This window comes from Vigna angularis, chromosome 1, assembly GCF_016808095.1.
Source record: "Vigna angularis cultivar LongXiaoDou No.4 chromosome 1, ASM1680809v1, whole genome shotgun sequence".
In the NCBI taxonomy this organism is placed as follows: domain Eukaryota; kingdom Viridiplantae; phylum Streptophyta; class Magnoliopsida; order Fabales; family Fabaceae; genus Vigna; species Vigna angularis.
In genome coordinates this window covers 42,126,389-42,138,648 of record NC_068970.1, presented here as the reverse complement: position 1 = coordinate 42,138,648, position 12,260 = coordinate 42,126,389, and the positions used below count along the sequence as shown (strand labels likewise).

The window sequence follows — 12,260 nt, the reverse complement described above, 5'->3', positions numbered from 1 at the left end:
GACTAGTCAAAAGTAACTATGAGTCCAAACATTACTTTTTGTACTTCACAACATTGATATGCTTAATAAAACTCAATATGTTAATGAAGAATTATACATAATTTGCTTTGTCAAGATAAATGAATATAAAACTATTGTGTATTTCTCTTTTCCTTTTCTCTCTTTTACTTTGCATATTATTATCGTTAGTAATAATTTAAGAGGAAGAGTCATTGTTCAAGGTCACTTAGAGAAATTTCTTTTTGAATAATTATAGTTTGTACTCAAATTTTGTTTATTTCCATTTGATACTAGCCTTCATTATCATTTACTCTCTCTATTTTTTTTACAACTAAAAGTTTATTTTTGTTAAGACTATTTTACCTCTATAATAAATGGTCAAATAATAATTATTGGTATCAAAAGAATTTTTTCCTTTATTTTAAAACAAATAATTTAATAAATAAAAGGCCAATCTGAGTTATGTATCTCATCCAATACAATTTTTATTAAAAGAATCATTAACAAATAACCTATTTTAATCATCATAGAAGATATTTATGAAAAATTTAAAAAGATATTAAAATACAGTTCAACTCTTTTTTTTAATGTTTTCCAGTTTTTCACGTAATGTTCTACTTTATTCTAACCTCACGTTTTTTTGTACTTGTATAATTAAGTTAAAACAACTTCTTCTAATATGAAAATATATTATTCTTTAGCATTGAAAAGCTTGAAAGAATGATCGAACTAGGTTATGATATACATCGCAAACAATTGTACAAAACTTATACCTCTAAACTATAAGATAGGTTCAATTTCTATTAAATGGTAAGAAAATGTTGAAAAATAATGCTTTCATATATTAATGATTATATAGATACTATGTAATTAATTCTTAATAAATTAAGTATCAATATCATTATTTAATATATTCTTTTAATAGAGAATGTTATCCTTTAATAAATAAAAAGTGATTTATTTGTTTAACAAAATAAATAATTAAATAATTTTTCTATATTTTAAAATAATTAAATAACCTTTTTTAACTGATGATTATGTAATTTTTCAATAGTATTTTTTTATAAAATTATATATTTTTTAAATTATATTATTTTTTTATCTTTTAATAAATTGCTCAACAAAATAATAAAGCAATAAAAGTTATAGAATTATATATTTTTTAATATAAATATACAAACAACAAGAATGTGGTTGTACATAACTCTGTTTCACTTTAATTATAACTAAGACTGAAATCATATAAAATCAAGAAGTTACAAAAATAAGAGTATTTTGAATATAAAATAAGCACATAGACTGTCGAAGAGGAAATATACTATAAAAAACGTTATAGCTCAAAAATAAAAGATCGAATTAGTTTGGTATATATTATAATTCATAAATAAATTAAAAGAAACGAAACGAAACGAAATTGTATAACCAGAAAACGGATATCTAATTAGGGTTCTGAGGGTGAGCACCCTGGATTGCTTGAAGTGTTGAGCTACGTTCCTCTCTGTGTCGTTAGGGTTTCGAGTGGTCGTGTTCTCTCTAGAAGCAGGTATCTTCAAAATCTTCGGTTTGACACATCCACCTTATTTGCCACTCATTCTGCTTCGGGGCGCACTGGTAGCGTTTTCGAGATTTTAATTTATCAATCTATTCTTTTAGTTGCAGTTAAAGTATGGCTTTATTTGATGGAGATGCATTTTCGTTATATAATATTTTAATATCTATTATAATTGATGTTTGCGGTGCAGTTGATGGTTGATCTTGCATTATGTAACCTTTTTCTTACAATTTCCGTTACGCCCATCCCTGGATTGTTACACTGTTTTTAAACTTTCTTGGAATTCTTGTTTCCAAATTTTGCTGAATAATTTATGTGCGTTTAGGTCGCACTTTGGGTGACAGAAGGACCTTGTCGACTTGAAAACAGTTTCAATCGGGCTGTAATAATATTTCGTTGTGATAAGTAAGATTTGTGAGTGGGCTTGTGGAGGCATAATGTTTATTGCTTTAATTTAACCTTTTTCTTTCGAAAAGGGGAATAAGGGAGGGATTAGAGACTAGCAACCGGATGTATATTTTGCACTGGTTATTTATGTATTCAATTAAAATTTTGTTTTGCTTTCAGGTGTTTTTATGATATTTTGGGAAATGGGTGAGACTGGAAAACGATATCATTCACAGAGAGACCATGATGGGGACAGGAAAAATCAAAAGAGACGTGTGAATGACAGAGACGACAGGGGTAATGATGAATTGATTGTTTATAGGATACTCTGCCCTGATGAAGTTATTGGGAGTGTTATCGGGAAGAACGGGAAAGTGATAAATTCAATTAGGCAAGAAACCAGAGCAAAAGTCAAGGTTGTGGATCCGTTTCCTGGTGCCAAGGACCGGGTTATAACGATCTACTGCTATGTTAAGGAGAAGGAAGAAGTTGAGATTAACGATGAGTTCACAGGTAAAGAACCATTATGTGCTGCTCAAGATGCTCTTCTCAAGGTTCATGTTGCCATTGTCAATTCCATTACAACTCTTGGAGATTCTGAGAAGAAACGGAAGGATCGAGATGAATGTCAAATTCTTGTTCCATCAAGCCAGTCTGCAAATATCATTGGTAAGGCAGGAACTACCATTAAAAAGCTGAGAAGTAAAACACGAGCAAATATCAAGGTTACTGCCAAGGATACAGCAGATCCAGCACACTCATGTGCTATGGATTTTGACAATTTTCTCTCGGTTAGTATTTTCAATATTATGAAACTTACCTTTGAATGATTTATTGCTTAGGTTCATACAATCATTTCACTGAATGCTAGCATCTAATCCTCTTCTCAGTGGTACTTGCCAATTCTAATGTTTTATTTCACCAATAATATAATGGTTGGCATATAATTCGTTTTACTGCTTATCTTTCAAAATTGTGAACATTTAACATGATCATGTTTCTGATTGTGTTAACTAATTATGCATTTTGGTTTTTTCATACTATTCTTGATATGTTATATGTAGTGTGCAAATGTATTTGAATGTCTTCCACTTGTAAAACATTATATGACAACCACTTTACATGGTAGTTTAATAATAGCAAGACTAGTGACAAAACATCTGTGACAAAACAACACTTTTGGGTTGAAGTGTTTTGCTTGGTTACTAGATTCCATCCTGAATACTTCTTCATAGAATATATTGTTTGCTTGTTCTTGAAAAATGTCCTCTTTGTCTAAAAGAGGTGAAGGAATGATCTATGACTCTTGAGACTATGATCTGTGAGTAAATTTGAAAAGAATTGAAACCCAAACAGGTGTGTTAGACGGAGAAGGTTAAAGTTTGCATCTCTTTTTTGTTCCTAAAATCTTCTACTCTTTTGACTGTCCGCATAGTTATTGTTATAATTATAGAAATAAAGAGTTGATTATATATAATAAAAAATATTGTTATAATTATGGAAATAAGGAGTTGGTCCAATATAATCAAGAATATCTAGATTATATTATGTATTATTAGAAACTTTTTATTTATTCCTGTATCTGTTAGGACATGGATGCTTTAGGAAAGGAGAAGGATAGTAGAGAAATAAAGATGAGTACTTAACTGTTGAGCTGTTAAGGGGGCGGGAGAAGGTCTATAAAAAGGACCTCTTTTGTAGTTACGGGTAGACGTTTTTACTTTGAGTTGTAGACCGGTTCAGACCTGGTGAAGGAGGTTAAGCTCCTGGATTTCCCAGTTGTATTCTTGATTCTTTGATGTGAATACAGTTCGATTCATTACCATTTCTTGTGCGATTGAGGTAGAAAGTTAGGATTCTTACCCAGATTCCTAACAAAGTGGTCCGACCTGTCGGATCCAAATTGGAGGGAAACACACGATGGAAGGGAAGTTACATGCTCTGGAGAACCAAATTGAAGGAAGAATGAACGTAGTTGAAGGACGAATGGAACATCTAGAGATTGGCAGTAGACGGGTTGAAGGCAGAGTTAGTGGCAAACCGGCAAGACTTAATCGCGATGCGTAAAGACATCCAAGAACTGTTACGGTTGATGGGTGTGCGAACCAAGCAAAACGGGGAGAGCTTTGATGGGAAACATGGTTCAGTCAATGATAATGGGGTGGCCGGCGCGACGACGCCGAAGGAGAAAGAGATGGGGAGCGTTCAGAGAACCAACCCAATTGGAGGCGAAGGGTGGAGTTACCCACTTTTGAAGGACCTGATCCTTTGAACTGGATTAACAGGGGAGATACAGATGGTGGCGGAGGCTGAGAAGATTGAACTGGCCCATATTACCATGGAGGGAAGCGTCGGTTATTGGTTTAAGTTTTGGAAGGAAAAGGCGAGCGACCGATCGTGGGAGGGACTCAAGGAAGCGTTGTTGATCAGGTTCGAGAGTCGCTACCGGGGCGGCATTTTTGAGAGGATGGCGGAGATCAAGCAAACAGCCACCGTGGAAGAATACGTGAGAGAATTTGAAGCACTGGTCGGATAGATGAAGGTGTTTTCGGACGACCAATTGTTGGGATACTTTCTGGCGGGCCTACGAGAGGAATTGCGATGCCAGGTTAGACCGCACGACCCATGAAATTTGATGGCGGCGATGAAAGTGGCGCGAGACGTCGAAGAGGCTCTACGCGGGCTAGGTTTGATGGGTTGGACGACATCCAAAAATTCCCCCTCATGGGGGTGAATGACAAGAGGAGGAGCGGTGGTGGTAAGAAGCGAACCGTCGAGGAGCAATCCGGGAAGAACGACCCGAACCGAGAGCGTCAGATCAGTGAGACGAGACAGCGCGACCGAGAGTAATTCGACGAGAGGAGGAAGCCCCGTGGGAGGTGATAGTAGAGGAAGGAACTCGCGAAACCTTCCCTACCCGGAATTTTTGAAACAAAGGGAAGAAGGGAGGTGTTTTAGATGTGGGGGGCCTTCAGCCCTGGGTACCAATGCCCTGAGAGGAGTTTACGGGTAGTGTTGTTAGCGGAAGATGAAGAGGAGGAGGTCGAAGCGGAGCCACAACGAATGGAGCTATCGGATTTGTTGATGGAAGGATCCAACAACAAGGGAAGGACAGGCGGGAGTAGGTTCTAGTTGAATGGTAAGCAGGAGGGGCGAATAGTGCAACTTGGGAAGACAAGATAACAATGCAAGAGCATTTTCCAGAGTTCAACCTTGGGGACAAGGTTGATCCTCAAGGGGGGAGTAATGTTTGGACATGGAAGGTTTAGGAAAGGAGAAGGATAGTAGAGAAATAAAGATGAGTACTTAACTGTTGAGCAGTTAAGGGGGTGGGAAAAGGTCTATAAAGGGACCTCTTTTGTAGTTACGCTTTGAGTTGTAGACCGGTTCAGACCTGGTGAAGGAGGTTAAGCTCCTGGTTTTCCCAGTTGTATTCTTGATTCTTTGATGTGAATACATTTCGATTCATTACCATTTCTTGTGAGTTTTACTAAAGTGTGCGATTGAGGTAGAAAGTTAGGATTCTTACCCAGATTCCTAACAGTATCATTCTTTGTTATTAAAGGATATCAAATCTTCTCTACTTGTTATACTGATTCCATTATTAATATAAATAAAGCACTTGTCCCTGTATCAGAAACACGTGACTTTAGCTCAATGTTTTTTTCTTCCCTAGAGTTTAACATGGTATTTGGAGCCTTTTTCAAAACTGTTTTGGTGCGGTAGATCCCTAGTCTTAGAGGATATTTTATGCAAACCTTTCTTCCAAGCTTTCTTTCACTGTTTCAGTGTCATCTCTTTGTTCTTTTCATTCAGTTTTCCAAAAAAAAAGTCTTCCAACACTAACCTCCACAACAAATTCTCCCATTTTTTCTAACCACATTATTTGTATGGATGACCTTGATATCAAGGAGCTTTTTCTTAAGGTATATATTCATTAAAAATGTGGAACATAATTAAAAAGAAAGTTTCCTGTAACTTAAGAAGAATCTAATCTTATTTAAAAAGAAGGTTTAATATGCTGTTAATCACTAACATTGGAGAACTTCATCATATTCATAGTCTTGTATGTATTAATGTGTGGTGTAAATTCAATATTACTTTTTGGTAGCTAATGGATGCCCTGTGCACCACTTTTTGGTAGGCGGCCATTACAAGAAGCCAACTGTATATAGAGTTGTGGAATGAATAACTAATGTGGTGCTGAAGTCCTTAATTTTACCTAATAATTGTACATAAAATTAAATGATCATATCATTTTGAATGTAAAGTTAGAAAAATCTGTAATTTCTGTATGTTTTATGATATTTTTATCAAATTCTTACCCTTGACTTTTCTTTTTTCATTCAACAAGACAAGTTCTTTTGCAGTAAACTTATACTATATTATTATTGGTTTCTCTGAGTAGATTACTGGTGAATCAGAAGCGGTTAAAAGAGCACTATTTGCAGTTTCCTCTATTATGTACAAATTTGGTCCGAAGGAGGACATCTCTCTTGACACAACAGTACCAGAAGCCCCACCTAGCATTCTTATTCCCTCTGATGTTTCTATTTATCCTCCTGGTGGACTATATCCACCTTCAGACCCTATTGTCACACCTAGAGCAGTTCCTCCAATTATAGGTGCAACTAATGTTCAAGATCTGCAAGGTTATGCTGATGCTGGCAATACGTGGCCTCTGTACTCTTCTGCCCTACCAGTTGTTTCTGGCTCTGGTGCTTCCCAATCTGAGGAGTTAATTGTTAGAATTCTGTGCCCTTCTGACAAGATTGGTCGTGTCATTGGGAAGGGAGGTAGTACAATTAAAAGTATGAGGCAGGCTAGCGGTGCTCATATTGAGGTTGATGATTCCAAGGCTAATTATGACGAGTGTTTAATTATTATAACTACAACAGAGGTACACTATCTTGCCTTGTTACATTTTTTCCTGTAACGTTTCCAGTAATTGTTGGTGTTACATCTCACAGAGTTCATAATGTATATAATAAAAAATGTTAAGTAAAAGTGTGGGTTTGATTAACTTAGATATTTTGATTCTGGAAATATTAATCAAAATGCTAGAGTGCTTTGCACTGAAAACCTTTTTCTGAGTGAAAAATAAGCAAAGGTATGCATGTGGCTCTTCAACCGGAAAACATTGACATGTACTATTTAAGGACTTTTTATGAGTTATTTATATATATATATATATATATATATATATATATATGTGTATATATATATATGTATATATATATATATATATACATATGTATGTATGTATGTATGTATATCCATGTATGTATGTACGGATATATATGTATGTATGTATGTATCATAATATGCAAGATTAAAAAGTGGAAAAATCATTTAAACTTGATTATTAAAGTGAGGAGTTGATTGATTCTCGCATTTCAATAACTTAAGTGATTGAAATCATTTAAACAAAGGAGTTGATTAAAACGTGGAAAAATCGTTTAAACTTGATTATTAAAGTAAGGAGTTGATTGATTCTCGCATTTCAATAACTTAATTTGTTGTTAAGCTATGTGTATATGCTTATTTCATTTTTAAAAGCTCAAATTTTCTATCTGTGTATATGTTTTGTATCATTTATATATCAAGTTTATCTAAAATTTGCCTTGGTTAAGTTGCTATTTTCTATCTGTGGGATTAGCAAAATTTATGAAAACAAGTTTTTGATCCTTTGTTGAAAGAAATCTTTTGTAGTTGAACATTGTGCTCAGCAGTGTTAATTTTCCGTTCTTTATGACAATAAGGATTGATGCTCATTTAGTATGTCAACACTTACACTTGTTAACAGCATTTTGGAAAGAATCTAGAAGGGAATGGGAAAAAAATTAACTTAAAAAATAATTGGCAGAGCAAGATTTGGCATGTTATTCTGTTAAAATCAAAGTATGTTATTTCATCATTTCAGCATGTGAATAGTTTTGAGCATTCTGTGAAGTGGCAATCAAGTATACAGTTTCTGATACGAAAACAGAAATAGGATCCTTTTGATATTTAGTTTGAGAAAGAATATTAACAGTATACTCAAGAAAATAAGGTAATGGTTGGTTGTCACAGGTCTTGATAAGATAAAAATTCAGGGTCTTATAACTCCAAACTCTATAAAACTCTTACAAAAAGAAAACTTAATTTTCATTCAAAATTTATGTATATCTCTTTTGGGTTGACTGTAATCTTTTGGACATGATTGAAAGTTATGTATATCAGCACTATGTATATCAGCACTTCTTGAATGATTCACGAACAACAATAGCTATGGTTTCTCAATATGTGTAATCATGTCCTAATATTACATATATGATCTAGATATTCCTGATTGTATGGATCAACTCCTTATTTCTATGATTATAACAATATTCTTGATTATTTAGGATCTGCTTCTTATTTCTATAATTATAGCAGTATGTGTTCCCACATTTTCTATGGATATAATTATGCTGTCCCAAATCATATTGCCTATATATATAAATTCTTATATTCTTATTATAAAATGGAAAATGATCATGCGGATATGTATTTTGTAGTCGCCGAGTGATCTAAAGTCAATGGCTGTTGAAGCTGTTCTGCTGATGCAAGGGAAAATAAATGATGAAGATGATACCACTGTTTCAATGCGGCTTCTGGTTCCATCCAAGGTGATAGGTTGTATTATTGGTAAAAGTGGCTCAATCATAAATGAAATTCGGAAGAGAACTAGGGCTGATGTTCGAATCTCTAAAGGTGATAAGCCAAAATGTGCTGATGTGAATGACGAACTTGTTGAGGTTTGACTTTTTCACTTGTTTTAAAAGTATGTTTATTAGGCAATATTTGGCATGAAAGCTTTATATGGGTGTGTCTGTAGAAGTGTTAAATCGTGGTTTGAACTCAATTCTTTTTAAATTTCCTCAATCTCATCTCTTTTCTAGTGAAGTGTGGAGTGGATGTTCAAACATTGAAACAAACATACACTGTATGATACCTATGACTCTTTAACAACAAAAAATCATTGGAGAGAAAAAAAAATGAAAAGTAAATGGCCACTGACTAATGCAGCATTTTTTTCATCTTATAAACTCAATAATAACAATGATAGCACTTTTTTCATATTTAACCCTTCAATGTTTTTTTGAGATTTAGGTGGGTGGCGCAGTTGATTGTGTAAGAGATGCACTGATCCAGATTATATTAAGACTCAGAGATGATGTGTTGAGAGAAAGGGATACTAGCCATAATCCTTCTATAGGTATAGGTGCCGAATCCTTGTACTCAGGTAGTGCAGGTTTTTCATTGCCATCCGTGCTTCCTTCGGTCCCTCCTGTTGCTGCTCCATTGGTTTATGATCAGAGGGCTGAGAGTGGAGCTGGCCTGGGCATGCTTTCTTCAAGCAGCCTTTATGGATATGGATCTTTGTCGGTATGCTACATTTTTATGGCCATATTGTTATAAGATATTGTGATAATTTTTGCAGGAATATTATGATTTAGTTTTAGTTTCTCTCTTTCGTAAAATACAAAATGCTTTCAGTCTTTCTTTTCTTTTATCTTTTTGTTATGTATTCATTCCAGTTTTAGTTTAAAAATGTGTCTCTAATACTTTTTCTTTGGTTTAATTATATGCAATAGATGGGAGAAAATGGCTATGGCTCTATATCCTCGTATACCAACAAGCTATATGGAGGGTTAGTATACATTTATATAACAATTATGCAAATACTTGCCAACTGATTTAGTAAATCTGGGTCTGTAGAGTAGAGAAACATTTCCATTTATAAATGCAACTCCCACTCACTGAAACCATGGTTTGAGAACAAGATTCTAAAAGTTTAATTGTGGGTTTAGACTTAATCAATATGCACTTAACCTTCTATTTTTATTTTCTCAACTATATTAAATTGGTTAACTTATGTTTTTGTGCTCTTATTGTGCACAGTTTACCACCCCCATCAACTCTGGATATGTTGATTCCAGCCAATGCTGTTGGTAAAGTGCTGGGTAAAGGAGGGGCAAATATAGCCAATATCAGGAAGGTTGGTTCACACTTCTCAATTTATTATTTTTTGTTATTCCTGAGGTAATTAATTTTTTATTTGAAATTTGCCTAAAAATAATTTGCGCTTTGGTTCTTGCTGCCGTGTCACTCTGATTGTGCTTTCCAGTTGTGATGTACTCAAAAGAATTACTGTTCTTAAAAATTCCACATCATGTTGGAGTGAGTAAAGTGATTCAATTGGAAGAGATATCCAATAATTGGGATGATTCTGAGTCATATTGCTGAATATTAGGTTGTTGATTGATGCATGTAACCTACTCACCCTGTATGATAGGGCTAGGTTTTATTATGTCATCTTAAATTCAGTTGGCGAGGAATGTTTTTATTGATTGCTCACTTGCATTGGTTTTATGTACTTCAGTTATTTGTTGGAAGTAAGAGACATCCAAATAATTTGCGATGAAAGTAATTAGCAAATAAATAGGTTAAGAGCTTCACCTGTCATGGATCAGCAATCAGTTTTTAACATTTGCTACCATATATATTTTTCTCAGATGATTCAACTTAATTTATGAGATATTTTCTTTTTTTTATGATAATCTATCAAATGAGTATACAAAAGAAAGTTGTATATACTCGTTTTGTTTGATGTCAATGACTAGACTAGTTGGCATAACCAAAGTATATTCAACTCGGTTTGTGATTAAATGCCAATTTGTTTATTCTCCCATACTCTGTCCATATACATACATATATATATATATATATATATACATATATATATATATATATATATATACATATATATATATATATGTATATATATGTATATGTATATATATGTATATGTATACATATACATATACATATATATACATATATATACATATACATACATATATATATATATATATGTATGTATAAACTAATACAAATTTTGCTTTATTTGATACAAAATATAATACTTTTTTTTTTTGCACCAGATTTCGGGAGCAACAGTTGAGATATCAGACTCCAAATATGGCCGTGGTGATCGTATTGCTGTTATATCTGGCACACCTGAACAAAAGCGTGCTGCTGAAAACTTGATCCAGGCATTTATAATGGCAACCTGAATTATTGAAGTTCTTTCTTGGGGTATTGAAGGTGAAAAGTTTATTTCTTGAAGTATCTCCTTGTTCCTGTCCTTAGTTTCTGTTAGGTTGGTCCTGGAGAGACAATGTTCTCTAGGGTTATTCAGCTTGACTCCTGCTTCTCCCACAACAGTGGCTAACAAGTTCGTGCTTGAGGATCCATTGCTGGTTTTTGTATTTAGGAATTATAGTTCCTTTCCTTTTGTTTCCTCTTAATCTGCTCTCATCTGGGTTTTATCGTAGAATCTAGGATCATTCTGTCCTTTCATGATGTTTGTCTTGGACTAGTGTGGAGTCATCGCTATCTCCATAAATTATTCAGTGGAACCATAAAGCGGTGTTTATTATGTTTCTGATGGCTCACCATCTTGTTCTCCTTTCTTGCTGAAAATATCTTCCCTATTGATGCAAAATGAGATGCTGGGTCTCTAGCTATCTGTACTTTCTTGTATCCTTGGTTACCCAAGTAATTTATCCAGAAGGAGGGAAGTTGCCTCATGAACTCAAATGATTTCGGAAAACCCTGGACCACTTTCTTTCCCCTAATTCTATTTCCGTATCTTGTAATTCTGTCATGCATGAGGACATTTACAGCTAGATATAACCGTCTTGCATCATCTCAAACATGATTCAATATAAATGTACAGAAATGCTAGGAGCCAAATTTTTTGTGGTTTAAAAAATTAAGACAAGATAAATGCAAAGTAGGAAGATATGGCTTGTTCTTCCTTGTCATAAAGAAACCATAAGACATCAAGAGCAATCAAAAGCATTGTGAGCTTGAGATGGCTAGATTGTCTCCTGGAACTGTCTTGATCCTACAGTCTTCACTGAATGTGAAAGATGTCTAGCAATATTCTTTTGCTTGTGTAGCACTATTCATACATATTATCTGAAAATCCTCTGGATTTTATTTCTACATTTGTACATTCTGTTCGTTTTTAATCTGCCTTGTGATGGACGCCACTCAAGAAAATATTTACTAAAGGTTGTCCCCAGTGATACATGATCCCTGCACTGCCGGCAAAGTTTGCTCATATGGAGCTCAGTTTGTCAGTTGTGCCACATCTAATAGTTGCTGCCTGTCAGATTTTAATGTTGCAAACCATCGTATCCAATATGATGCAGAGTTGTTTTGTTCAATCTAAATTCTACCAAGGGTGGCTGATGAGTTTATATACCGGATTATTCTCATTCTGACT

The 12,260-nt window shown here is 34.2% G+C and overlaps 1 protein-coding gene across 2 annotated transcripts; it reads left to right on the top strand.

The window, feature by feature from the left end:
* The first annotated feature begins 1,337 nt into the window (after positions 1–1,337).
* LOC108347890 (KH domain-containing protein At4g18375) lies at positions 1,338–11,409 on the top strand. Of its 2 annotated transcripts, none has more exons than XM_017587345.2 (8): positions 1,338–1,543; positions 2,120–2,730; positions 6,348–6,839; positions 8,479–8,718; positions 9,074–9,349; positions 9,559–9,614; positions 9,866–9,962; positions 10,909–11,409. In XM_017587345.2, exons 2-8 carry the CDS (start codon positions 2,128–2,130, stop codon positions 11,038–11,040), a joined length of 1,896 nt encoding a protein of 631 aa, XP_017442834.1. In that variant the 5' UTR covers positions 1,338–1,543; positions 2,120–2,127; the 3' UTR covers positions 11,041–11,409. The 2 variants fall into 2 exon arrangements, with proteins under 2 accessions (XP_017442834.1, XP_017442835.1); XM_017587346.2 differs by having other exon boundaries at positions 1,386–1,611.
* The last annotated feature ends 851 nt before the right edge of the window (positions 11,410–12,260 follow it).

Bases quoted from the DNA above. Each gene is read 5' to 3' on its own strand.
- LOC108347890 (XM_017587345.2), top strand. From the start codon at position 2,128: ATGATATTTTGGGAAATGGGTGAGACTGGAAAACGATATCATTCACAG. The intron at 8,719-9,073 runs GTTTGACTTTTT...TTTGAGATTTAG, and splicing joins TGAATGACGAACTTGTTGAG to GTGGGTGGCGCAGTTGATTG. The intron at 9,963-10,908 runs GTTGGTTCACAC...TTTTTGCACCAG, and splicing joins ATATAGCCAATATCAGGAAG to ATTTCGGGAGCAACAGTTGA.